The following is a 27,670-nucleotide window of genomic DNA, read 5'->3' as shown; positions in this document are numbered from 1 at the left end:
AAATAGAAGCAAAAATAACAAAACATCAATCAATCAATCAATCAATCAATTAAGAAAGTAAGAATCCAATCAATCAACCAACAAACCAGTGAATCAATCACCCAATAAATTAATGACTCAATCAATCGATCAACCAATAATCCTACCACTCTATAAACCTGTGAATCAATCAACCAACCAATAAATCAATCAATCAATTAATCCTCCAATAAATCCATCAATCAATCAATCATTAAATCAATCAAATTAACCAATCATTTAGTCAATCAACGAATCAATCAATCAACCAGTGAATCAATCCACCAACCAACCAATCAATTAATCAATTAATCAATCAATCTTTTAATCAATCAATCAATCAATCAATCAGTCAATCAACTAACCAACCAATAAATGATTGAATCAATGATCACGCATTCAATAATCAATCAATTGTTCTGTAATCCAAAGAACTAATCAATAAATCAATCAATCAACTAACCAATAAATGTATCAAATTAATTAATCAATCAATCAATCATCCAATCACCAAGTGAATCAATCAATCAACCAAGCAATCAACCCATAAATCAATTAATAATCCCATCAATCAATTAATCAATTAATCAATTAATCAATTAATCAATTAATCAATTAATCAATCAATCAATCAATCAATCAGTAATCCAAACAACCCACCAATCAATCAACCAATCAATCAACCCATAAATCAATTAATAATCCAATCAATCAATCAATCAATTAATCAATCAATTAATCAATCAGTAATCCAACCAACCCACCAATCAATCAAATCAACCAACCAATGAATCAATCAACCAGTGAATAAATCAATCAACCAGAGAATAAATTAATCAACCATCCAATCAATCAAATCAACGAACCAACCAAACAATCAATCAACCGAATGACCAATCAACAATCAATCAATCAATCAATCAACCAGTCCATTGATCAAATGTTTATTAAAAAATAAATAAATGCATGAAATATACAGAAAATGGCCTAATATACATAATGCATTGTTGTTTTTGACTTTTTCTTTTAAAAAGTTTATTCTCAACTTATGATTTCACCATTTGCCTTGCTATTTAATGAGTTTACTTTTTAACTAATATTATAAAGAAAGCATTCAGAGAGCAATGCGGTTTTGAGTTCCACTATTGATGGACGTGTAGAGCCCTTGAATCCTCCGAGAGAGTCAAGAGAGCAGCACTAGAGCTGATGATGCCACTCAGAGAGTTAAAAGGGCGGGAAAAAGCGTGAACAACAAGTGATAGAAGGTTATGCAATGCCTGATCCCAACAGAGAAGAGGCTGAAAGAGAGAGAGAAGAGGTTACGGAAGCGTTCACAAAAGAAACAGCTGAAACGGATAACGTTATAAAAAATTCACAGGTGAGAAATGAGTTTTCAGTGTTGATGAATTTGTTAGGCTGGCAAAAACAACAGGGGAGTTTCAGATGCTGCTGCGGTTTAGAACAGGTGAAAGGGTTTTCGGCAGCTCACTTAAAGGAAAGAGAAATGTTTTGTTTGGTGTTTCAGTTTGCTCATTATTTATTGATTCTGTGTTATGCTGAAAGAGAGAGGGGGAATAATCTTGCTAATCCAGATACGCAGTGGTATGCAAAGACAACACATGAAATAGTGACCTAATTTAGTGTCTCTGTTCTTAAAATAGTCAAAATGAGATCTCTTTAGTACATGAATTGTTTTTTCCCAGACAGCAATTAATAAGATTTAAGTGCCCCTATTATCTTTTTGTTTTCGTATATTATCTTTCATGTAACATGTACAATACATTCATTCATTTTCCTTCAACTAACCCCCTTACATATCAGGGGTCGACACAGCAGAATGAACCAACAGCTATTCCAGCATTTGTTTTACACAGTGAATGGCCTTCCAGCGCCAACCCAGTACTGGGAAACACCAATTCACACTCGCATTCATACACTATGGCAAATTTAGTTCATCCAGTTAAGTGGTTCACTGAGAAATTCTGCGCTTGCTGCATGTAACATTAACTTACATTTAATTCTGTAAAATGTCCAAGAAACACAGCGAAAATGGACCTTATCAAGTTTCAACCTTTATTACAGCTCAAGACAGACATTTCTCAAACAGGGAATAACAAAAATCTTACCTGAGATGGTGTATGGGAGCTCCAGCAAGTGCACCGTTTTGATCGGTGGCTCTCGCTTGTTTATTAATGCCTGTGACAGTGGAGTGTCGCTTTTTGAGTCATACTCGTAAACAGGTTGTCATGTCCGTGGTAAAACCCTGGTTTTACCACGGACATGGTGTAGAGTCTGCCAACCCGACTCTACACCATAACTTTTCAATCCCAATGGATGGGGCAACCATTACTGCATCCAAAATGGTGAAAAGCCTTGGAGTAACGATTGATGACCAACTAAACTTCTCTGACCACATTTCTAGAACTGCTCGATCGTGCAGATTCGCACTCTATAACATCAGAAAGATCCGACCCTTCTTATCTGAACATGCAGCTCAACTCCTTGTTCAAGCTCTTGTTCTCTCCAAACTGGATTACTGCAACTCTCTACTAGCTGGGCTTCCAGCTAACTCTATCAAGCCTCTTCAGCTGCTCCAGAACGCAGCAGCACGAGTGGCCTTCAATAAACCTAAACGAGCACATGTCACTCCACTACTCATCCGTTTGCACTGGCTGCCAGTTGCTGCTCGCATCAAATTCAAAGCTCTGAAGTTTGCCTACAAAGTGACATCTGGCCTTGCTCCTTCTTATCTGCTCTCACTTCTGCAGATCTATGTGCCCTCTAGAAACTTGCGTTCTGTGAATGACTGTCGCCTCGTGGTTCCATCCCAAAGAGTGAAGAAAACGCTTTCTCGAATGCTCACGGTCAATCTGCCCAGTTGGTGGAATGAACTCCCTAACTGCATCAAAAACTGCAGAGTCACTCGCTATTTTTAAGAAACGACTAAAAACTCAACTATTTAGTCTCCACTTCACTTCCTAATCTGCAATTGCCTCTCTGGATATACCACTAACTGTACCCAAAAAAAAAAAAAATACTATTACTTTCCTTCTTAGACTTTACAGACCTGAAACTTGCCTATAGCACTTATTCATTGTTGCTCTTATAGTTGTGTAAGTTGCTTCCTTGTCCTCATTTGTAAGTCGCTTTGGATAAAAGCATCTGCAAAATGACTAAATGTAAATGTAAAACTGTATTTCGTATTTGTAAAGTACACCCATAATAAATTTATCAGTCATATACAAACAGACAAAGAAAATGTCATATCTGGGTCTGTTCTAATCGCAGATGTTGGAATTGTACCCTCAGAAAATTACGAGTACGTTCCATTTTTCTTTACGATTTTATAATGACAGATGCCTGAATTTTATTCGCACTAAATATTTATGACAGCGATTTTATTCCATATGAATGACAAAAAAATTTTATCGCAGTTGGGCAAACCATTTTTTTAATAGTTGTAGAAAACAGTATGTTGTCTTTGGACTATCATTAACCTGTGTCTACAAAGTCACACACAAGCTGATATTTTCCAGTGTGTGGTCATTTCGCGTCACTTCTGGTGTGTGGTACATTCTCTTTCCGTAAAGAATCTGTCATTGTAAATTTGTTTCAGGACTGGTAAAAGTGTTTTGCATCTTGATAATTATTTTTTCTAAAATGTAAATTTGTTTTGTCCTTGGTAAAAAAAAATTCCTATGTAATTGTGTTTTATGAGGGGTAAAAATGTTTTCCAAAATGTAAATTTGCTTCGTAGCTGCTAACAAATATTTAGTAAGGTAGTAGTTGGGTTTAGGTATTTGGGTAGGATTAGGGATGTAAAATAAGATCATACTTTTTAAATACTAAGAAATAGTTAATATCTTAATTATATGCAGGTACTAAGCCAGTAGTAAATGGTGTGAATTATTGAAATTTTAAATTGCTAACATCTGGCTACCACAGGTACAGGGCTGGATTAACCAACAAGGATTATGGCAAAGGCCCAGGAGCCCATGGGGGGTGGGGAGAGAGGTTGCCCATTTTGCATTATCTATTTAGGCTAAGTGCAAAAAGTGCACCTCTTTAGAATAAGCTAGTTAAACGATTCCTGCCCATCACTTATTGATTGACATAGACAACATAACTAAAGAGCGCAACAGACAGCAGCGTGAGTGGCGTAGTGCGTAAAGTGCATAGCAATATCTTTTGACATAACTGATCATGAATCAGATTCGAATCCAGCATCTGATGAACACTTCCGTCTTTTTATCCCCCACTACATATCAGATTTTGCCTACTCTTCATCATGAAGAAGACAAGTAGGAATCATTAATAAGTGTGTGTGTATTATGGAGGTTTCATAGAACTGGATTGGAGAGGTGTCCAAATCATATGCATTATAAGTGTGTAGAAGTTATAGATTAAAAATACCCTGAAATATAGTTTTTGTACTGCTTCGGTGAACTTGAATAAGTATATTAAAATCCATAAATTTTCACTAGTTGTATTAGTATTTTTTTTTTCAAAGTGTGCTTTAAATGCTTTAAAATTAAGTTAAATCTTTGTAGACTAGAAATATGTGTACTGTATATCATTTATTTAAAAAATGCAGGCAAATATATTATAGATAAATTTTATTTTAAAAATGTTATATTATTTTTATTTTTAATTCATTTATGGGGTGTTGCTGGGTAGGGGGCCTACAAGACATTGTTGCCAGGGGTCTCTGAATTCCTAATGCCCGCACAGCTGTTTTTTATTAAATATATTTAAAAAATATATATAATATAATATAATATAATATAATATAATATAATATATGATATAATATAATATAATATAAATACATAAATTTAACAGAATTTTTTTGACTTGGAAAAACCTCAGCAATAAACATCTTCCTCTGCATGGGTTTTGCTTCACTGTGTGTACTGTGAGTTTTAAAACATGTAACTGCACATTTCTGTTATTTAAGAAGCAGTTCACGGTCAGACACAATAGAACAGCGGGAGGAGTGGGCTGCGATGATAGTCAGAAGTGTTTTTGTGCCGTTTGATTTTTCTACAGCTTTCTGCCAATATCTTTGAGACTCCGGAGGTAGATGGAGGCGGCCAAAACATCACACAAAATATGAAAATACAACAATGGGTTTTATAAACGTCTGGGTGGCAGTGATACAAAATACGTGGTAGGCGGTGATGTTAACTGTGTGTCACGTTTTAGTCTGTAGAGAATGAAACAGGACAAAAGCATGAATTGATTCAAATTGCATAATGGTTTAATAAGTTAAAACCAAACGGATGAAGCAGCATGCACAGCACAAACAATAGCAGACAATGGACGGAGTTTTAAAAGTATTCATCCCATTTAAATTAGTCTATCCTTGAATGCAAACTTGGAAAAACAAAAAAGTTTACAAATAAACACAATTGTTTGTCTTACATTGTGAGTCTTACAGAAACAAAGCAGGTAAGATATTTGACCTCAGAAAATCTTGCTGTAGTTAGTTATTGACTATTGCATCTATTTCATGTCATAAATGACCATTTTAAAAATGCATTTACCTAACAACTTACAGTCAGTGTGTGTGTGTGTGTGTGTGTGTGTGTGTGTGTGTGTGTGTGTGTGTGTGTGTGTGTGTGTGTGTGTGTGTGTGTGTGTGTGTGTGTGTGTGTGTGTGTGTGTGTGTGTGTGTGTGTGTGTGTGTGTGTTTGTGTTTGTTAAAAACCACATTCAGTTGATCTCTAATTTTATAAATGAAGTATGTTTTAGATGTTTATTCATTTTCTTGTCGGCTTAGTCCCTTTATTAATCCGGGGTCGCCACAGCGGAATGAACTGCCAACTCATCCACCAAGTTTTTACGCAGCAGATGCCCTTCCAGCCACAACCCATCTCTGGGAAACATTTAAACACACATTCACACTACGGACAATTTAGCCTACCCAATTCACCTGTACCACAAGTCTTTGGACTGTTGGGGAAACCGGAGCACCCGGAGGAAACCCACGCGAAGGCAGGGAGAACATGCAAACTCCACACAGAATCTCCAACTGAGCCGAGGTTCGAACCAGCGACCTTCTTGCTGTGAGGCGACAGCACTACCTACTAGATGTTTATTATTGTTTGTAATTTAAGAGTGCATGACAAATTTACATCACATCATAATGAGAAATGTGTTAGCTTGTTTTTAACACCTTTTGAACACTATGTTGAAAATATACCTTCAAATGCACTATATATAAGCAATATCAATGAGTAGCAGTGCATTATGGCTGTATATTGGTGCATTGGGGCCTTAAGCCTGGTTTATACTTCTGTTTCAAGTGATCAGCGTGATACACGGCGCATGCAACGCACGTAGCTGTGCATTCATACTTCTGTGCGCTGTTTCTGTTGCTCTGCAATAATACTTCCGAAACACTAGTTGGCAGTAAGGTGTTTATGTTCCTCTTTGTCGAGTTTCTTTGCTGGTGTTTTGTTTTTTCTGAACGCTTCCTTAATGTACAAGGGGTTTAAACTTGCTCATTTTCAGGCAGGAACCAGCGAACGTCCAACAACTTTAACCATGAGGTAAACACAAAACAAAACTTTCCATCCGGTGCTCCTTCATGGGACTCACACTTGTAAAAATCACTTTATCAAGCTCGTGCAGCTCTTGGTCCCGCCCACACTCGTCATGACTACTAAGCCGACCAATCACCGAGCTCGACCTACGCGATGTAGCGACATGTAGTAACACTTTTTGACAGGTGTGCGTCAGCGACGCCGACAGCCACAGCGAGGGCTATGCGTCCACGCGTAGGCTGCGCCGTAACATATGTGTGCGCTTGACGCAGAAGTATAAATCAGCCTTTAGTGTCAAACCAGTGATGATATGCAGCCACATCGCCCTATTATGAGTGTGATATTGCGTTTATACAACAGTTTGATGGCATAATTGTGTATAAAAAAAAGAAAATCAAACACGGGAGTCTAAAAACTCTTTTGTAAGAGGAACTACTTTCTTCTGCCATTGATTCACATCTACAGCTGACCATCAGAACAGCAGGAACTGTTGCTACTTCACAAATGTCACATAAGACAAATACTACGTAGTATTTGAATGATTCTCTAGTGTAATGTCTAAAGTGATGACAAAACATCTGATTTTGCTGACATTTTAAGATTATAAGCATGAACAGCATGAAATGCCATCAGTCTACAGAGATTTTCCAGTATTTCTCTGTTGCAATCGGGAGATCACAATATTTAACCTTCGAAAAACAATGTCAACCATCTTTGCTCAAAGACAGCCTAATGGCCACCGATGTGCTGTCTCTCAGAAATCATAAATATTTAAAATAGGCACTATCATTATAAATAAACTGCATAGTTGCATTCTAAACAACTATATTCTCTACTAAAAAATCTTAAAAAGTACATTATGCTGCTTAACAGCTGCAATATTTGTCGAACTGTAGTGTCCCCTACTTGTTGCTGTATGTGGGCGGACTAATACAAGGGTGAAGGGTGAAGAGGCTGTTATTTGCAGATCCATATACGCAAAAGAAAACAGATCTAGTTCTATTACAAATTAAGTTATGTGTAATAAAATGAAAGGCACAGGGAAAAAGCATTGAACACATGAAGAAAGGAGGGTGTAGAAATGCAGTGAAAGCCCAGACAAAAGCTGAAATCATTATTATTATTTTTTTTGCAACCCTTTGCTCTTCATCATTGTAAATTAATATAAGCTGCTTTAGTTAAACATCTACATTAGCAGGATGATGAAGATAAAACCAGGCTGGACATCAAGACAATGGTCTAAAACACAGCCAAGGAAACTCTAAAATGCTTTCAGAGAAAGAAACCAACAAAACAAATCATCTAAATGATGTTAAAAGCTGCAGATCATATAATATGGATGATAACCCCCCTTCTGTGTAAAATGTATAGATTGTTCAGCAAACTTTTGAACAAAAGAAAGAAACGTTAATCACGTCTTTAAACACAGATGTTTCATCTGTCTTCATTGTGAGGATCTCAGTGCTTGACAAGCCATTGAAAGTGTGAAAGACAATAGTGACTTGATTTTAAAAGACTGTAATGTTGAAAGGGACATGATTATTTGAAATTGAAACACTTATCTATAATATCACAGTATATCTGTGTTCTTTCCCAGTGATGGGTTGCAGCAGGAAGGGCGTCCGCCGTGTAAAAGATATGCTGGCGGTTCATTCCGCTGTGGCGACCCTGGATTATAAGGGGACTAAGCCGAAAAGAAAATGAATGAATGAATATCTGTGATCTACAGGCATAGATATCAGTAGTGAATTAGTATAGGTGATTTGGCAAGTTGTTTTGATTTTAATGCTTAAATGTTCGATATACCAGCTGATGGTCAGCACTGTAAACCAAACAGTGCATATTTTAATCAAACATTACATTAGTTCAAACTCAGAACACCAGAAGTAATGATGAAATCACCTAAAAAGAAGAAAACCACCATGTAAAATGTGTGAAAAGCAAACAAATGATTGCACATATTATCATTACTTGCTTAAAAATGTATTATGTGTAACCTTTCTGTCTCTTGACCTTCATCAGTCTTGTCTGATAAAGAGAGAGAGAGAGAGAGAGAGAAAGGCAGATTATCAAATACATATATATATATATATATATATATATATATATATATATATATATATATATATATATATATATATATATATATATATATATATATATATATACAAATACATCTATGAACCATTTTAAATTAGATGTCTGAAATGCTGACAGCACATTATATAGGATAAATAACTGCGTATTGCACTTTTGCTGGTGTGTGCAATTTGATATTATTTGTGTGCTGAGATTTATGATTTGTTTTAGGCAATAATAGTCTTATTTGTCTCTCTCTCTCTTTTCTGTTTTGCTCCTGTCACATTGAGATTGGCTTGTCTTACCTGTCACAAGCCCTTCTGGAGTTTATAATTGGGACTCAGCGCATAGAATTTTCCATCTATTTTTTTGCAAAAATGCACCTTTATATGCATCAATATATGTCTCAAATACTGTATACAGCATCTAATATCACATTCAAGGACTCAAAGAGCCCCTATCATACAATAAAAAGGGTCATATTTTGGTTTTAAGGGTCTCGAACAACAGGCTGATATGCATGCAAGGTCAAAAAACACTTTCATGGTCTTATAATACGCATTTATTTTTACCTAGTTATCCCAGAGACTCCAATATAATCCATTCAGCGAATTATTTGTTCCCAAACCCCTCCTTAGTGCAAAGCTAATCTGTGCTGATTGGACCGATGACAGCCTGTTGCGATTGGTTGACAGCGTTCAAAGTGAGACTATCAACAATATTGAAGTAGAGTGCATAGTGTGTGTCAGCATACTTGCCAACACTCCTGTTTTTCCCGGGAGTCTCCCATATTTCAGACCTATCTATAGCTACCCACTCGTTTTGTTATTTATTCCGGAAAAGTCCCGTAATTTGGGTCAAGAAAATAACACTAACTTTCCCTCACACTTCCAATAATATCCAGCTGAGCACAGTGTCTTCATGACTTGATTCAACCAGGATCTACAGTCTTTGTCTTCCTCTTTTTTTTTGCTACTGTGTTTGTGGGCGGGGCTACAGGTTTCAATTTTCCTGGGTTTGCACGCAACAATTGGGCGGGGCTTAAGTTTAATATCGACGTCAGGCCGAAACGGCTAAAGACTCGTTATCAAGACGATACATTTGAAGCACTATGAGTCGACTCTTTTATAAATGAATTAACAGTTTTAAACACTGTGCACTTTCAGATTTAAGCCTTAGCTGGATGTTTCACTTCACATAGAGCTGTGGTACACACCACATGAAAGGTCATTTTCAAAAACCCATAATAGGGGCTCTTTAAATAATAATACCAATGATGCATTTAATGCGTAATAGACAGAACGTATGGCCTTTTCTTATACTTACTGTATATACTGTAAACACTGCATGATGTACACATGCACAAAAAAAATGATTAATCAGATTTACTCAATTTTATTTTAAGGTAAGTGGTTGCAAACAATTTATATGGGCTGAATTTACATTTACATCTACATTTAGTCATTTAGCAGACGCTTTTATCCAAAGCGACTTACAAATGAGGACAATGAAGCAATTTACACAACTATAAGAGCAACAATGAATATGTGCTGTAGGCAAGTTTCAGGTGTGTAAAGTCTAAGAAGGAAAGCATTAGTAATTTTTTTATTTTTTTGTAGTTAGTGTAGGGAGTTGCATATTAGTAAGGAAAGTGGAGACTAAATAGTTGAGTTTTTAGTCGCTTTTTGAAGACAGCGAGTGACTCTGCCGTTCTCATGCAGTTAGGGAGTTCATTCCACCAACTGGGCAGATTGAACGCGAGAGTTCGAGAAAGCGTTTTCTTCCCTCTTTGGGATGGAACAACGAGGCGACGTTCATTCACAGAACGCAAGTTTCTGTAAGGCCTATAAATCTGCAGAAGTGAGAGCAGATAAGAAAGGGCGCAGCTAGAAATTGCTTTGTAGGCAAACATCAGTGCTTTGAATTTGATGCGAGCAGCAACTGGCAGCCAGTGCAAACGAATGAGTAGCGGAGTGACATTTTAAACAAACTAATTAAATTTTGTAATGTTCAACTAAATTTGTTTGTTTCAATTCAGCCAATATCAATTGTTAATAACCACTTACCTTAAAAAAAGAGAGTAAACCCAATAAATCATTGTTTTCACTGTAAAGTGTTACTGTAAACGTACAGTACACTGCAAAAAATGCTTTTCTTACTTAGATTTTTTGTCTTGTTTCTAGTCCAAATATGTAAAAACTCTTAAATCAAGCTGATTTTTCTAGACAGGCAAAACATGCTGTCTTGTTTTAAGATAATAATCTGCCAATGGGGTGAGCAAATAATCTTATTTTTTAATCTTATTTATTATTTAGCTTGTTTTAAGGAAAAACTCACTTAATTTTGGCATATTATATCTTCAAACAAGACAGTGTGTTTTGCTTGTCTTGAAAATGCTGCTTGATTTAAAAGTTTTTAGACATTCGGACTAGAAACAAGACAAAGAAATCTTAATATGAAAAGCCTTTTTTGTAGTGTACACCCCATGTTCGTTAGAGAAACGCATCTGGTTTTCTCTAAAGGTGTTATATCACATCTGAAGCACATGCAAAAGTATGTGCTGACAGGTGTGTGTGTGTGTTTTTCACCTCAGAACACCAAGGTTTTGGTGCCAGCTTTTTTGTTTTTTTTTTGACAATGGAGTTTTTTGGCAGACATCTCAAACCTGTGTGCACATGAACACACTACTGAACATGCAGAATATGGTGAGACAGAGCTGTTCCCAAGGAGATTAGTGTAGACTCGCTCTCCCCTGAACACTGAAGCTTTGTGAAAAAGCAGTTGGGCTAAAGGCGAATGCAAACTGCTGGAGATTTTGCTGCGCACGTCTGTTGACAGTGCTATTGTGATTACGACTTCTGAGTTTAATTGAATGTGAAATATATGTGCAGTGTTGCATTTACTTCTATTCCGCTTGACACCAAATTTTGTATGAGTGTTTGTTTGTTTGTTTTTCGCAGTAATTGCGCACTGTAACATCTGTTGAGAGCATGCAGGCAGTGGCAAATAAATAAGGGCCATTTTATTTTGCAGATAAGGATGTGAGGATTTACTCATCGAAAGAGGACAAAAAATTGAAGAAGAAAACGGTTTTGAAAAAAAGTTTCTTCTTTGAACTTTTGCAGTTTATAGAGAAAACTTCATGTTTGCTATTGTAACTCTCAAAAATAATCATAATTATTTTTACCCTTTGGAAACTTTTAGTAAGTTTTAAATGTTAGCCCTATGTAAATTCAGTAACATAAAAATGTTCTGACTGGTATAGATGACATTTTGGGAAGACAGTCTTTTTTTTTTTTTGGAAAAAGCTAAATACATTTACCGGCCACTTTATTAGGTACACCTTACTAGTACCGGGTTGGACCCCCTTTTGCCTTTATCCTTTGTGGCATAGATTCAACAAGGTACTGGAAATATTCCTCTGAGATTTTGGTCCATATTGTTATGATAGCATCACGCAGTTGCTGCAGATTTGTCGGCTGCACATCCATGATGCAAATGTCCTGTTCCATCACATCCCAAAGGTGCTCTATTGGATTGAGAGCAGGTGACTGTAAAGGTCATTTGAGTCCAGTGAACTCATTGTCATGTTCAGAAAACCAGTCTGAGATGATTTGAGCTTTATGACATGGCGTGTTATCCTGCTGGAAGTAGCAGAAAATGGATAAACTGTGGCCATAAAGGAATGGACATGGTCAGCAACAATACTTAGGTAGCTGTTGACGTTGACACGATGCTCAATTGGAACTAATGGGTCCAAAGTGTTCCAAAAAAAATATTCCCCACACCATTACACCACCACCACCAGCCTGAACCGTTGACACAAGGCAGGATAGATCCATGCTTTTATGTTGTTGACGCCAAATTCTGACCGAATTGTAGCCTCAGTTTCCTGTTCTTTGCTGACAGGAGGGGCACCTGTTGTGGTCTTCTGCTGCTGTAGCCCATCCACCTCAAGGTTCAACATGTTCATAGATGCTCTTCTGCATACCTCTTTCATCAACACGGCATTTGCGCCCACAGAACTGCCACTCACTGGATATTTTCTCTTTTTCAGACCATTCATTATAAACCCTAGAGGTAGTTAAGCGTGTATCCCAGTATATACACCCAGTATATAAGCAGTTTATCAGAACAGCCAGTCTGGCACCAACAACCATGCCTCATTTAAAGTCACTTGAATTACCCTTCTTCCCCATTCTGATGCTCGATTTGAACTGCAGCACATCGTCTTGACCATGTCTACATGCCTAAATGCATTGAGTTGCTGCCATGTGACTGGCTGATTAAGGAGCAGTTGGACAGGTGTACCTAATAAAGTGGCCGACGAGTGTATATGCAGATATGTGTATTTTGATTCCATGATATCCTTTTATAACTACGTCTATAATGCAGCACCGCAGCATTAATACATATCTACCCTTTCAACTGTAGAATATTTCTTAGTTCCAACATAACAGTATAGACTAAAAGCCTGAAGTACTGTTCTCAACCCAAATATCTTTCAAAAGCCAGAGTTTTACATTACAGCGCACTGGTAATATTATCGTTTGAAAATAAAGCTCGCCAGAGGACTCTCTGAACTTTAAGCAAATGAAAATCCTTCAGGAGAAAAAAAAAAAAAAAGCGCACCTGCTTCACAATCCACTGTTCTCTGCGAAATCCAGCAACAAATGGAGCGCTCCACACTTTCCCACTCGGCTTCTGCTTCAGAGGCTCCATTAGAATGATGCGTTTGAAGAATTCATTCATGGGTGAACTCGCTTTTTATGCATGAGGCGGCAAGCAATGTTAAGTTTGTGACTTAAGCAGCGATTCGCCTCGGCCAGAGTGGCTCCGAAGAGACATGTTTGCCAGATGTTCCTTCACCCCTCGGCTGCTTCCCGTATGCTCACCTTCTCTCCACGCTCTTAAACATGCACTACACACACACTGTGTCTCGTTTAATCCACTGAATTGATATGAATCTGCATAATAAAGGGGCGTGGCTACTTCAGTGACAGGTATGTTTTACTTGCATTTACGTCATCGCATGTGATGTACGTTTGACATCTGCTTGTTAAGTGTAATGTCCAGGTGCAGGTGCTCTAAACTTTAACTGGAGGCTCAACAAATATTAATAATAAATGTTTACAAAGCGCTGTAATACTTTTGGAAATCATGATTGCAATACAACCATGTCTAATATCATATTGTCAGAAAGTCTTTATTTATTTTTTTTTAGAAATGGTTCACATACTGATGTCTGGGATCAGAGTCCAGAGACTGTTGTGTACAGCATGATCGTATAAGAAATTCACTTTAATATGTGAATATGCGATATTCCAAGATGCGGCGTCCTAGGTCTAAAAGCTATAGTAAAAAAAGCCAATTTATTCTAAATGGTTATGTTAATCAAGTTTATATATATATATATATATATATATATATATATATATATATATATATATATATATATATATATATATATATATATTTATTTTCATTAAAGAGGAATCCAATGTACAGAATAATGTAAACTTTATTTCCCCTTTAGGGTGAGACCCACAGAACCATCAAGATTTTTACACTTTGTTGAAGTCTGTGTAGGGCGTGGCAGTGGAGCACTAGGTAGTGCTGTCGCCTCATAGCAAGAAGGTCGCTGGGTCGAACCTCGGCTCAGTTGGCATTTCTGTGTGGAGTTTGCATGTTCTCCCTGCCTTCGCGTGGGTTTCCTCCGTGTGCTCCGGTTTCCCCCACAGTCCAAAGACATGCGGTACAGGTGAATTGGATAGGCTAAATTGTCCGTAGTGTATGTGTGTGTGTGTGTGTGTGTGAATGTGTGTGTGGATGTTTCCCAGAGATGGGTTGCGGCTGGAAGGGCATCTGCTGCGTAAAAACTTGCTGGATAAGTTGGCGGTTCATTCCGCTTTAAAATGGCGTCCCCGGATTAATAAAGAGACTAAGCTGACAAGAAAATGAATGAAGTCTGTGAAAAAAACTTACCTGCGCAATTCATGTGACTTCATTCTCCATATGAGAGGCGTCTTTAAGCTGTCATCACTAAAAAAGACTTTAATATAAAGTATTAAATACGTTTCAGTATTCAGTACTTTCTCCTTGTGTCATTCCATTTTTATTACACACGTTTTCAGATTTGTTTTGTTTTTATGTTTGTATTGTTTGGATTCTTACCAAATTATGCTTTAATTCCATGTCAACAGCTCCTTTAGAAATATTATTCCAGGAAAAGTGTTTAAAACTTGTTTCCTCCACTGTATTTCGAGCTGAAATGTCTCAGAAGCATTCTGAAGACACAAAATACTTATTTTACATCTTGTTAAAAGGCCAAAATTGGAGGCCTTTAAGCAGCGATTTGCCTCAGCCCGATTGGCTCCGAAGAGACCTGTTTGCCAGATGTTCCTTCACCCCTCGGCTGCTTCCCTTATGCTCACCTTCTCTTCACACACTGAAACATGCACGACACACACCGCGTCTCTTCATCATACGTGTCGATGAAGGCTCGAGCTCCTGCAGGCCATCTGGAGTGATTCTTCAGACAGACGCCACTGGTGTTTCTGGCGTATACGCTGACACCCGCTCCATCACTGAAAAATTACAATAACAGCACAATTAGACGACTTCTTTTCAAATCTCTGACAGGTTCGGCATGCCCTTTGTGACCCAAAAGTCAGTTCCTGTCATATCAAATCCTATTAGTTCATTCGTTTTGTAGATTGTCCATTTGTTTATTAGCTAATGCTGTACACGTTCTTCTGAAGAAACTCTATTTGAGGAAAGGAGTTTATATTTAATTGTCATGTCAGTCGAATTGTAGCCATTTGTTCATCACATTTCAAGCTGGAATTGGTTTGTGAGCCTGTCCATGTAATGAAGTTTTTTTTTAAAGGGATAGTTCAGCCAGAAACTCATAAATGTTTGGAAACTGGTTGCACGGTGGTCACCTCACAGCAAGAAGGTTGCTGTTTTGAGTCCCGGCTGGGTTAGTTGGCATTTCTGTGTGGAGTTTGCATGTTCTTCCCGTATTTACGTCAGAGTTATTATAGTTAACAAAAACGAGAATTATTATTATTATTTTTTTTGTTAACTGAAATAAAAATAAAAACGATAGTTCTTTTTTTTTTTTTAAATAGAACTAACTCTTAGAAGTAAACCTATTTACTTCGCACTGCAAGCTTAATGCCAGGTGTTTGACCCATACGGCACCTCAGAGTCTGTAATCCTATTGCCATTGGCCAAATCAAGCCAGTGCTCCTCGAGTCAGGCTTCGCTGTTGCTCCCAGGACAAAAAAAAAAAACAGCTGGACAGCAACCTGGTGATAACCTTCAATATGACCCGAGCAGAGACTCGAAAGTATTAATTTAACACATTTGTACCCAATAATGGGTTTTATTTATATATTAGTGATTTTAATCGTGAGTGAAATGTTTTAAACCGGATCTTCATAGTGGATTGTTTGAACTAGTTCACCAATTGAACTGAATTATTTGAAATGAGTTGCATTCCCAGTAACAGTAAGCACTTATCCACAAAGAATTTACTTTTTAACATGCCTGATAACCCCCTCCGAGTTGAAATAATCTAATATATACTGAGTTACTCAGTTATTAAACCAGCACACAAGTGGTGAACCGATAACACTGCACATGGATAATTCAGTGAACCGAACACAAACAGTTCATGGCAGCCCACTGTGATTGAACTAAACTTGAACAATTGAAGTGCAGCTAAACCAAGGGCCTGAAAATGAGAGGATCTGGCGAAACAAAAGTTTATTTTATAACAGAAAGTCATTATAGAATTTAAATAAGTGAATCATGCTTCAGTTGGGTTGCAAAATATAATTGTAAGAAACTTTTCAGATCTTGGTGATCTTGGTGACAATTTGGACTCAAATTGTGCAGACTACATATTTTTGATATCTTGAGTCCAAACTTGGTAAGATTGACACTAAAGATCCAGTTCGTTAAAAATCTGAGCTTCCCATCACTATGGTTTATTTAACTTCAAAAGCAGCCTTAAACATATATTTTACTTAAAGCTGCTATCTTGTGGGCTGTTGTAGCCTATTTAAATTTGGGCATGGGTAGATGGAAGTGTTCTTGTGTCAAATAATCTATGGTTGCCTATCTTTGGTTGAGCTTTTATTACACAATATTTATTTTGATGATTTTGAATCTTGCACATAACAAATATCCTAATTTACAAAAAACAACAAACAAAAAAAATAAACTAACACTGAAACTAATAAAAACTAAACTAAAACAAAAGCAATGTCAAACTATAAAAAAACTAATAAAAACTAGTAAATCTGCCTCTAAAAACTAATTAAAACCAACTTGAATTTGGCATTCGCTGCATAAAACATATGCTAGAATAGTTGGTGGTTCATTCCACTGTGGCGACCCCTGATAAAAAAAGAACCTAGCTGAAGGAGAATGAATGAAAAAACTGCAAATGTAGTGGAAGTTAGGGTTAAGTAGAGAGTTTTAGATAAAGAGTTTGAATGAATCTCATGACTAAATGACTAAATGAATCTCTAACCTGATGGAACATGCAATCAGTGTAAGACAGAATGTGCTATGTTTCATCTGCAACAGCATTGTGAACTGTATTGAAGATTCATTTTGTCATTAACTTTTGAAGGCATCAGTATGCAAACACGTGAGCAGATTTCTATGCATGAAAGATCTGCGGATGGCAGATTAATGTGCTGCTTCATCTACCATATGGTCTGGAATTAAATTAAATGGAAATAAATATGGAGGATTTTAACTGTCACAAGATTTTAACAGAGTGGTAACGGAATGCTCATAACTATGCAACTGAACGGTCTGTTAAAGATGCAATTATGCTGAAGTAGTATGTCCCAAAGCTTGCCTTCGGTTGTGTTATACACACTTAACAAATGTCTCATTTCTTACATACTATTAGGATGTAGTATAAGTAGGTAAACTAGGAAAGGCAACAGCCCATTTTTAGAAAGGGTGTTAGAGAAAAAGTTAAAAAAAAATTTTGTACTGCAACTTCACAGACACATTCTGGAACAGCTGAGAGATATATTACATCTTGTATGAAAGCAAAATATGACAAATTTAAGATTTAAATTCTAAGCGACATGTTCATAAGAAGTGCTTGACAGAATGGAATGGATTGTAAAGGAATGAAATGGAATGAAATGGATTGGATGGATGGATGCATGGATAGAGGCATGGATGGATGGATGGATGCATGGATGGATGGGTGGAAGGATGGATGAATGGATGGATGGGTGGATGGATGGATGAATGGATAAGTGGGTGGGTGGATTGGAATGGATGGATGGATCGATAAATGGAATGGAATGAATTGGATTGGATTGGAATTAAATAAAATGGAATTGGATGGATGGATGGATGGATGGATGGATGGATGGATGGATGGATGGATGGATGGATGGATGGATGGATGGAATGGAATGCAAAGGATAAATCGATGGATGGAAGGATGGGTGGATGGATAGATGGATGGATAGATGAATGGATGGAAGCATGGATGCATGGGTCGGTGGGTGTATTGAAATGGATGGAGGGTTTAGTTGGATGGATCAATAAATAGAATAGAATAGAATAGAATAGAATAGAATAGAATAGAATAGAATAGAATAGAATAGAATAGAATAGAATAGAATAGAATAGAATAGACTGGACTGGAATGGAATTTGATGGATGGATGGATCTTGGTGGAAAAATAGCAAGCAAGAACAAATCCACTCAAAATACAAAAACAGTCAACACTACAGACAGTCAGAAACAGAATCAATGGCAGGCCGAAGACTTACATTTTTGCTATGGATTATAGTTATTTGGAACTCATCTAAGTAAATATGTGGATTGCCATTAAGTGTAGATTATGTGTAAATAAAACTCTTGACAACTGCAAGAAACATGACATCGAGAAAAAAAAAGGATGCAAAGTACAACACCAGCACCTCCCGTACTTTTGCTGGAGTAACTCAATACTGTTATGCACTACTTTTAAAAGTAACTTTCCCCAACACTGATGGTCATCTCAAGAATATAAAATGTAATAAATTAAAATAGAGTCAATTTTGATTTCACATGGACTTGAACTTGAATTGAATTAGATGTGTAGTAATGTCTTTTGGAGATTTTTGTAAATATAAGCAGAACCGTATATTTCAAACGAGCCTGGATTGCAAAATATCACCTAAACAATTCTAAGGGCAAGACAGACGGTGGACGGTGGCAATAAAAAAATCATATTATGACATTTTGCTGCATAGAGCTGGACTAACATTATAAGCTGACCACAGGGGGAATATACAAATATACATACATATATATATATATATATATATACACACAACTATAAATGTTTTATGAAATAACCCATTCTAGCAAACCCAGCAAAGTTTAGGCACTTTTGGCAGAAGCTAAATGTGACCATCTGTTCTAAACTACTGAGCTTCTGTATGAGTGTCTAATGCATAATGCTAGCTCTCACTTTTATGCCATGAATAATGCATTGCTTAGTCAACAAAGAGAATTACGAGAGAATAAGAGAATGGCAAATCTGAAAAACAAAACAAAAAAAAAAGATGTCCTGGCACTTGAACAGTGAAAGTGGTTCATTAGCATATCCCCGGCTTTATTCAGTGATAAGTGATCTGTATTAAGTGCATCCAGATGTGAGATGAATCAAATTGTTAACATGTCAAATAAATGCTTTTGTAAATAGTGTGATTTGGAATTCTTAAAACTTGGTATAGTCATTTAAGAACAATAAAACTCTTCCAGAATCTGTAAAGTGTCATGTTGCATTGAACATAAATAGGACTAATAATAATAATAATATTAATATTAATAATAATAATAATAAATTTACCTGCAAGCAGCAATAAAGGGGCAAAGCACTTTAAAAGACAGAATGAGCAAAGCAAGTCAGAGGCAGAATAAGCAAAGCAGTTCAGAGGTCAAAAGCAACAAATAAACACATGCAGTCTAAAGTTATTCGCACATTTATGATTCAGTATTGATGTTAGTAAATGGTTTATAACTCCTGACCACTCGGTGGTGCTGTTACCAAATTTATGTTTTGGGTTCATTGTGAGTTGCCATAAATTTTGGTCAGCATGTCCAAAATTTGGTGAAAATTAAATCAACGGTGGAGAAGGAGTTCAAAATCAATATGGCAGACAGGAAGTTTGCCCAAATATGCCATGTTTAGTATCAATGTTCTAGGCATGACCCAAGGAATAATTTTATATCCTTTTTACCACAATAAACCTATGCAATCAACATTTATTTGCCAAATTGGAAGATTTCATTATTGATAGTTAGTTAAAGGTTTATAATGCGTGACCACAAGGTGGCACTGTTACCAAATTTATGTGTGATGGTTATTGTGAGGCGCATTAACATGACACACCTTAAGTTCAGTGTCAATGTGTTCAAACTGCAGAATTACAGCCTCAGATGATCTTTGACATCATGCCAGCACGTTTGTCGGTGGCGTAAACAAAAACCATGTTGCGTATCAACATGAATTCCATAACTTTTTGCCAGAATGGTCTGAAGAACATCTGACTCAAATTTGGTAAAAATCGGAAAATGGTTTAGGAGACGTTTGAAAAAAAGGTTTTCAATGAAAATCAAAATGGCGGACCGTATGTTTAGTTGATTCTGGCATATTTAGTATAAATGGTCTCAGCATAATCCAAGAAATATACCAAGACAATGAGAAAAGTTTAGAAATTATTTTTTATTTTTATGTTTTTTGAAAATTACTTATAATGCAGAAGTTTTTGAGTACTTTCTGGGCATGGTGTCGAAGATGCATACCATGTTTTGTAATCATACGTGAATATGTTTTCAAAACATTTTTTTTTTTTTTGACAAAAGTCTAAATGGCCAAATGGCTGACCTGAGAAAATCAGATATCATTCATATCGACTCGGTATGCTCTGTCGGATGTAAAGAGACCAGTATTATGAGTTTTGGACGAAGGGTTGAGACGTTACAAGCAAAAAAATACATTTCTTTTGTATCTCCGGACCACTAGGAGGCAGTGCACCGAAATGCTGCAGAAAACTCATAACATGGTTGATACAACACACAAATTCAAATTCAACTTGAACTCCATAACTTTTGGTCAGCATGGTCTGTATATCATGTGATTAAACTTTGGTAAAAATTGGCCTGGAACGAGTTTGTCGAAAAATTCAAAATAGCGAGAGAAAAAAAAATGATGACGGAAAATGACGTCATAGGGTGAGTTTGAATCGGACTGAGCCAAGGAATCTGAGAAATATTTTTTGATTGTAGCCCATTCGGTTTAAAAGTTATAACGATGAACATAAGTTACACTTGGACAAGTGGTATCGCTAGAGAGTTTAAGTTAGAGACTTCTTAGGTTTGATGTGAATCATGTTGACAATGCCCTCTATTATTGTACCAAATTATACAACTTTCCCACATACGGTTATACGAGCTGCCATTCAAATCCAGCAGAAAAAGGAAGAAAAAGAATAATAATAGGAACGCGAACAAAAACAACAGCTTGCCCCCTAATAATAATGCAAGTGTATGGGTTCACAAGTTAGTGAATAATTGAGTATAAATGAGTAATTAGCAGTTTATTTAGCTGTTTTGACCCCTTTATAAATTGAGCGAGTAATAGTAATATTAATACTAAAATACAGTAACACTTTACTATAAGGTTGCATTAATTAACAATATATTTATTACAGTTGTAACGAAGGGTCTGACAGAGGGATCCATTTGCAGTATATTTATTAACCAGAGTTTAATAACAGTAAGCACACAGATGTTATGCGTGTGCGAACTCACATCAAACACAGTAGTATCAAGTCGAAGGGCTGGCAAACACAAGATGAGTATTCAGGCATGGGTCAAAGGCAGGCGGCGAGGATCAAAGTCGGTATTCAGGCTAGGGTTCAGGGCAGGCGGCAGGCAAGACAAGGTCGAGATACAGTCCAAGGTAATCAACGGAAAAGCAGGCAAGGATGAGAACCGCTCAGTAGTGTTAGCCGGGGCAGAACAAGACTTTGCACTGAAGCGTGTGTGAGTGCTGCTTATATGTGTGTGCCAGATGATTATGGGATGTGCTGCAGGTGTGTGTGACAATCAGTCAATGAGGATGGTGTAATGTGTTAAAAGTCCGGTGATGATGACCTCTGCTGGCCAGCGAGGGGAATGAGTTGGTGACAACAGTATTTGTTCCTGTTAGTTAGCGTTAGTTAATCAAAATACAGTTGTTCATCATTAGTTCATGTAAATTAACAGTGCATTAACTATTGTTAATGAAGCATGAATTTGGATGTTATTGATGCATTAGTAAATGTTAAACTATAATTAATAAATGGTGTACATGCACTGTTCATAATTAGTTCACATTAGTAAAAACATGAACTAACGAAACCTTATTGTAAAGTGTGACCAAATTACATGTTTTGAAATATACTTAGTGCTTTTTTGTTTTCCTTTTTTCTCTTAATTTGCTTTTAAAATGCTGCAGAATTCCTCATAAAAACCTAAATGTGCTCTCCATCCTCTGTTGGTTTTAATACCCACACCTTTAGCTTGTGTATCTTCATGGTCTGCTGCATTCAGATGTGCCATGGCATGACACATAGACATCTATTTTACTGAAAGGTTCAATTGCCTGTCCTTGTAATCTTCCACAGTAGCTTATAAACCTAAATTGTCTATGTGCTGCCAGACGTGCTCCTTCACATGCCTGCTTTTATTCCCAGTTCTCTCTGTCATTGCAGAATGTATACTACACCAGCACTCAGCAGTTATTTGTGGGCATCCTGAGCCCCACCGTTGACGACGATGACAACAAGTGCCTGGTGGACGTGAACGGCCGGCCGCGGCTCATTGAGTGCAGCTACGCTGTGGCCAAACGCATGAAGCTCCACTGGCGTTTTACTCAGGTAATAAACACCTGCCTCACAGTCCACATTCACATATACAACAGGTATTCAGTCGCAATTGGACATGATTATGACAGAAACGTACTGTAGTGAAGTTTCACAAACTAATTTCGAGAGAAACACGTGATCTGATTGATCGCAGCTGGTCTCTCGTCTGTAATCATTATCGGATCATTCCAAACTCACTATAAAAAGCACGACTAGCATTACTTACTCATCTACGTTTTTTGAAGAATCCCCATATTCACCCATCTCCACCTTTCCTTCTTTACCTCTCAAGAACTACATGATCTCTTACTCCCTCACATGCTCATTGACCAGGCGGGAGCCCTGGGCTTAATTATCTCCGAGCTCAGGGTTTTCTCCTGGGACAGCATGAATCAGCTGCATATGGTGTGCGAGCATTGTTAGACAGATGGATGGATTGGGTGGATGGATACAGTGGGATAGATAGATAGATAGATAGATAGATAGATAGATAGATAGATAGATAGATAGATAGATAGATAGATAGATAGATAGATAGATAGATAGATAGATAGATAGATAGATAGATAGATAGATAGATAGATAGATAGATAGATTCACAGACAGGATAGATAGATAGATAGATAGATAGATAGATAGATAGATAGATAGATAGATAGATAGATAGATAGATAGATAGATAGATAGATAGATAGATAGATAGATAGATAGATAGATAGATAGATAGATAGATAGATAGATAGATAGATAGATAGATTGATTGATTCACAGACAGGATAGATAGATAGATAGATAGATAGATAGATAGATAGATAGATAGATAGATAGATAGATAGATAGATAGATAGATAGATAGATAGATAGATAGATAGATAGATAGATAGATAGATAGATAGATAGATAGATAGATAGATAGATAGATAGATTCACAGACAGGATAGATAGATAGATTCACAGACAGGATAGATAGATAGATTCACAGACAGGCTAGATAGATAGATAGATAGATAGATAGATAGATAGATAGATAGATAGATAGATAGATAGATAGATAGATAGATAGATAGATAGATAGATAGATAGATAGATAGATAGATAGATAGATAGATAGATAGATAGATAGATAGATAGATAGATAGATTCACAGACAGGATAGATAGATAGATAGATAGATAGATAGATAGATAGACAGACAGACAGACAGACAGACAGACAGACAGACAGACAGACCGACCGACCGACCGACCGACCGACCGACGGACGGACGGACGGATGGATGTTTTAATTTTTTCTTTACAATTAATTGCATTAATACTTTACCCTTTTTATATTTACAAAATACCCATTTAAAAAAGTAGCTTTTATTTTCCCCCAAATGTTGTTGTGTAAATAAACTACATCCCTTTAGTCATTCTGAAAGGCCCTGAACCAAAGTATGTCATGAAAATGATTTAGTTAATTGACTCTCAGAACTGTCTCACAAGATTGTGCTCCCAAACCTCCGGCATTTGACCTCGAATGCGGGATAACATGACAGCGTTTGTTATTGTGTGTTGTCTGAGTGCTCTAAAGGCGCAAGTCATTCATTATGTAGGAATAAAAGCTACATTTGTTTTCCCAGTCGCAGCAACTTCTGTTTTTTATTATTGATCATTTGCAGCAGTTTACCAAGAAATGACAGTTTTGTTCTCTTGCACACATGGGATGAAAATGGTGCTTAATTCACAAATTATTCATGCGAAATGTAAGAGATAATCAAGGGATTGCCATCTGTTAAAATATCTTAAATCCACTTTTTCCTCCACAAACCCAAATCAGACAAGTTAAAACTGATAATGCCCTATATGTCATGCAATGTTTTACCGTTTATTCATCAGTTATGTGTATGCGTGTATCTGTACAAAATTAGATTGTAGCCTGTATTGACAGTAATAGCTGAACCTTGTGCGCTTGTGCTGATAGTTTACTGGAACACGAGTGAAGTACAAACCCCCCTGAAGCACAAATAAATCAGTTATTTGCAAAATAAGATATGCTTACAATTCTGTTATAATTAAATAAAATGTGGTATATCTGATGCTTTAGTTGACATAACCTAGTTAAATTTGCCAATAGTGCAAAATTTCAATCATATATGTTTAGTGGAGGCACATTTATGTGGCCAATTGTAAATAGAAACAGCATAGAAAGATAGCCAATCAGAGAAAAGCATGAAGTGACCAGTTCTATGAAATGGGCATATCTAATAGCTCATAGTAACATGTGTTAGCTACCCCAAAAAGAGGTCTAACTCTGTCCTATCGAATAACTATATTTGTGTTAAAGATCGGGAGGTAACGTCCGATTTCAGTTGAGTCTGAAACCCCGTGATCGGGCCCAATTTCCAATCATGTGATCAAATCTCGACATTCCTAATAATAATTTTATAAACAATAATACATTTCATTTAATCAATAATATTTACATCTCAACATTTTATTTTCTAATAACAAAGTAAAAATAAATGTAAATAAATACAAAAATATGTAATAATAATTCAATGGAAATCGACAAAAACTAGAACTGTCAAATTAAATGTACATTTTTAATCCTAATTAGAATCATTTTTAATATTTTTTTAAACTACACTGAAAACCCAACTGCCAACTTTATCAAATGAAATGAGTGTAGTTAACTCAAAATTTACTAAAAGTTAATTCTACATATTTGAAAAGAGTTTTGAACTCAGTGTTGAAGGTAATTATTTAATTATATACCTCATTACTTCAAATTAAATCACAGTACTCGTATAGTTCACAGTACTCGTATAGTTTTTTTAACTCAAATGGTTTGTAGCAATCGGTTTCCTTAAATGGTTTGAGTTCTCTTAACTTTTTGGGTTTTACAGAGCAAAAGCATGTGACAATTAAATAATTAATTTCAATGTAATTTAATTTGGTTGAAAACAAAACAAAATGTAAAGTCATTATTGTGGTAAATATAAAAAAAAAAAAACATCAAATGCATTATAAAGACGTTCATACACTGGAAGTGTTACCAACATTCTTTTTTTCCAAAAATAAAATAATTTTTTACAGGTTTGAAACAACAGGAGGGTGAATAAATTGTGTTATTATTAAATGAAGCAATGGCTGTCTATATGAATGATTTATTGAATTCAATCGATTCGTTCAAAACACTGATTCATTCAGAAATGACACATAACTGCTCTGCTGTGGCTTTTATGGGTAACATTTTTCATTCATTTACCTTCAGCTCAGTCCCTTTTTTCATCATGGGTCGCCACAGTGAAATGAACCGCCAACTTATCCAGCGTATGTTTTACCCTTCCAGCTGCAACCCAGTTCTAGGAAACACACAGTTTTGATAACATTTGTTAATGGAACTGTTGCATTTGCACTTTCAAAAACAGAATTATTGTGATATTAATTATAGTATGTGAAATAAAAAGTTTAATATTAATATAATAAATGATTATTAATTTTTAAGGCCAACGTATCACATTCCTAAAACAATGTATCATGTTTGTTAAATGTCAACTGTCTGAAATTTAATTTTCCTTCGGCTTAGTCTCTTTCAGAGGTCGCCACAGCAGAATGAACCGCCAATTATTCTAGCATATGTTTTACGCAGCAGATGCCCTTCCAGCCGCAAAGCACCCATATAGTTTAGTCAATTCAATTATACCACATGTCTTTGGACATTGGGGATACCGGAGCACCTGGAGGAAACACACACGAACGCGGGGAGAACATGCAAACTCCACACAGAAATGCCAACTGGCCCAGCCAGGACTCGAATCAGTAACCTTCTTGCTGTAAAGGCTGATTTATACTTCTGCGTCAAGCGCCGGCGTATGCTATGGCGCTGACGCATAACCCTTCACCGTGGCCGTCGACGTCGCTGATGTGCACCTCTCAAAAACTGTAACTACACGTCGCAACGACGCGTAATGTAAGCTCTGTGATTGGTCGGCTTGGTAGCACTGACGAGTCTGGGCGGAACCGAGAGACGCGTGAATGGTGCGAGCCTGATGGAGCGATTGTTTACAAGTGTGTAGTCCCATGAAGGAGCTCCAGATGGAAAGTTTTGTTTTGTGTTTACCTCATAGTTAAAGTTGTTGCACGTCTGCCGGTTCCTACCTCAAAATGAGCGAGTTTGAGCCACTTGTACATCCCGGAAGTGTTCAGGAAAAGCAAAACAGCAGCGAAGAATCTCGACACAGAGGAACATTTACACCTCACTGCCAACTACTGTTTCGGAAGTGTTAATGCAGACCAATAGAGACAGCGCGCAGAAGTATAAATGCACAGCCACGCGCGTTGCCTGCGCCGTGGGTTACGCCGGTCACTTGATGCAAACGTATAAACCAGCCTTAAGGCGACAGTGCTAACCACTGAGCCGCCCATCGATGTTCATATTTTACCTAAACATTAATAAAAGCATAAACTTATGTAAACATTTACAAATTTAAATGAAAACTAAAGTATGAGTGGTAAAGTTAATTGTTAATTTAAAAAACTACAATGGTACATAAAAATAAAATAAAGAAGAAGGCACATCAGAATCTAGATCTACCAGAAAGTTTTCTCCAGGAATAACCCATTTTAGTCAATAAATATTTGCTGGGTTATCTGTGAAGCTCATTTGAATTTGTTCTGGATCATTAGACATGACGCGGTGGTGCTGTGGAATTCTGTCTGAAAGCAGTTTACTTAAGTGCTATACTTTCATAGGCAGATGCTCTGTCTGTTTAGTCACTGACTGACAGTAAAGCAGTGAAGCAGATGCCGGAGGTTTCATACGCATCATCTTCTAGCGGAAGGATGTCACTGAATGAGTGCAGTCACGGCTGAAGGGCTCGCCTTTAGCCATCACTGTATTCACTATATAGCACCGAATCTCATTCTTTATAGCATATATGTGTACAGGCTGTCAACATTTAACTTTGTTTTAATTTGAATTTAACCCTCATGTACTGTCGGGGAGGTTTTCATCCACTCTGGGGTGATTTTGAGGCTTAATTTAGCCATAACTCTTTCTGTGTTTCAGCTAGCAGAATGATTTTTGGTGACA

The 27,670-nt window shown here is 36.7% G+C and overlaps 1 protein-coding gene across 4 annotated transcripts in view; it reads left to right on the top strand.

Moving 5' to 3' along the window:
- galnt18b (UDP-N-acetyl-alpha-D-galactosamine:polypeptide N-acetylgalactosaminyltransferase 18b) overlaps window positions 1-27,670 on the top strand; it is a 195,304-nt gene that overhangs the window by 155,738 nt on the left and 11,896 nt on the right. For 2 of the 4 annotated variants that reach the window (XM_087262227.1, XM_087262229.1), the window contains exon 10: window positions 22,442-22,606. In XM_087262227.1, the coding sequence (XP_087118353.1) occupies window positions 22,442-22,606 (165 nt within the window). Of the gene's footprint in view, window positions 1-5,800; window positions 7,987-22,441; window positions 22,607-27,670 lie in introns of those variants that run through there. The other 2 variants (XR_015496477.1, XM_087262228.1) reach the window with 2 other exon arrangements.

This window comes from Danio rerio, chromosome 7, assembly GCF_052040795.2.
Source record: "Danio rerio strain M-AB ecotype USA chromosome 7, GRCz13ab, whole genome shotgun sequence".
NCBI classification, from domain to species: Eukaryota; Metazoa; Chordata; class Actinopteri; order Cypriniformes; family Danionidae; genus Danio; species Danio rerio.
This window is presented reverse-complemented; position numbering and strand designations above follow the sequence as displayed.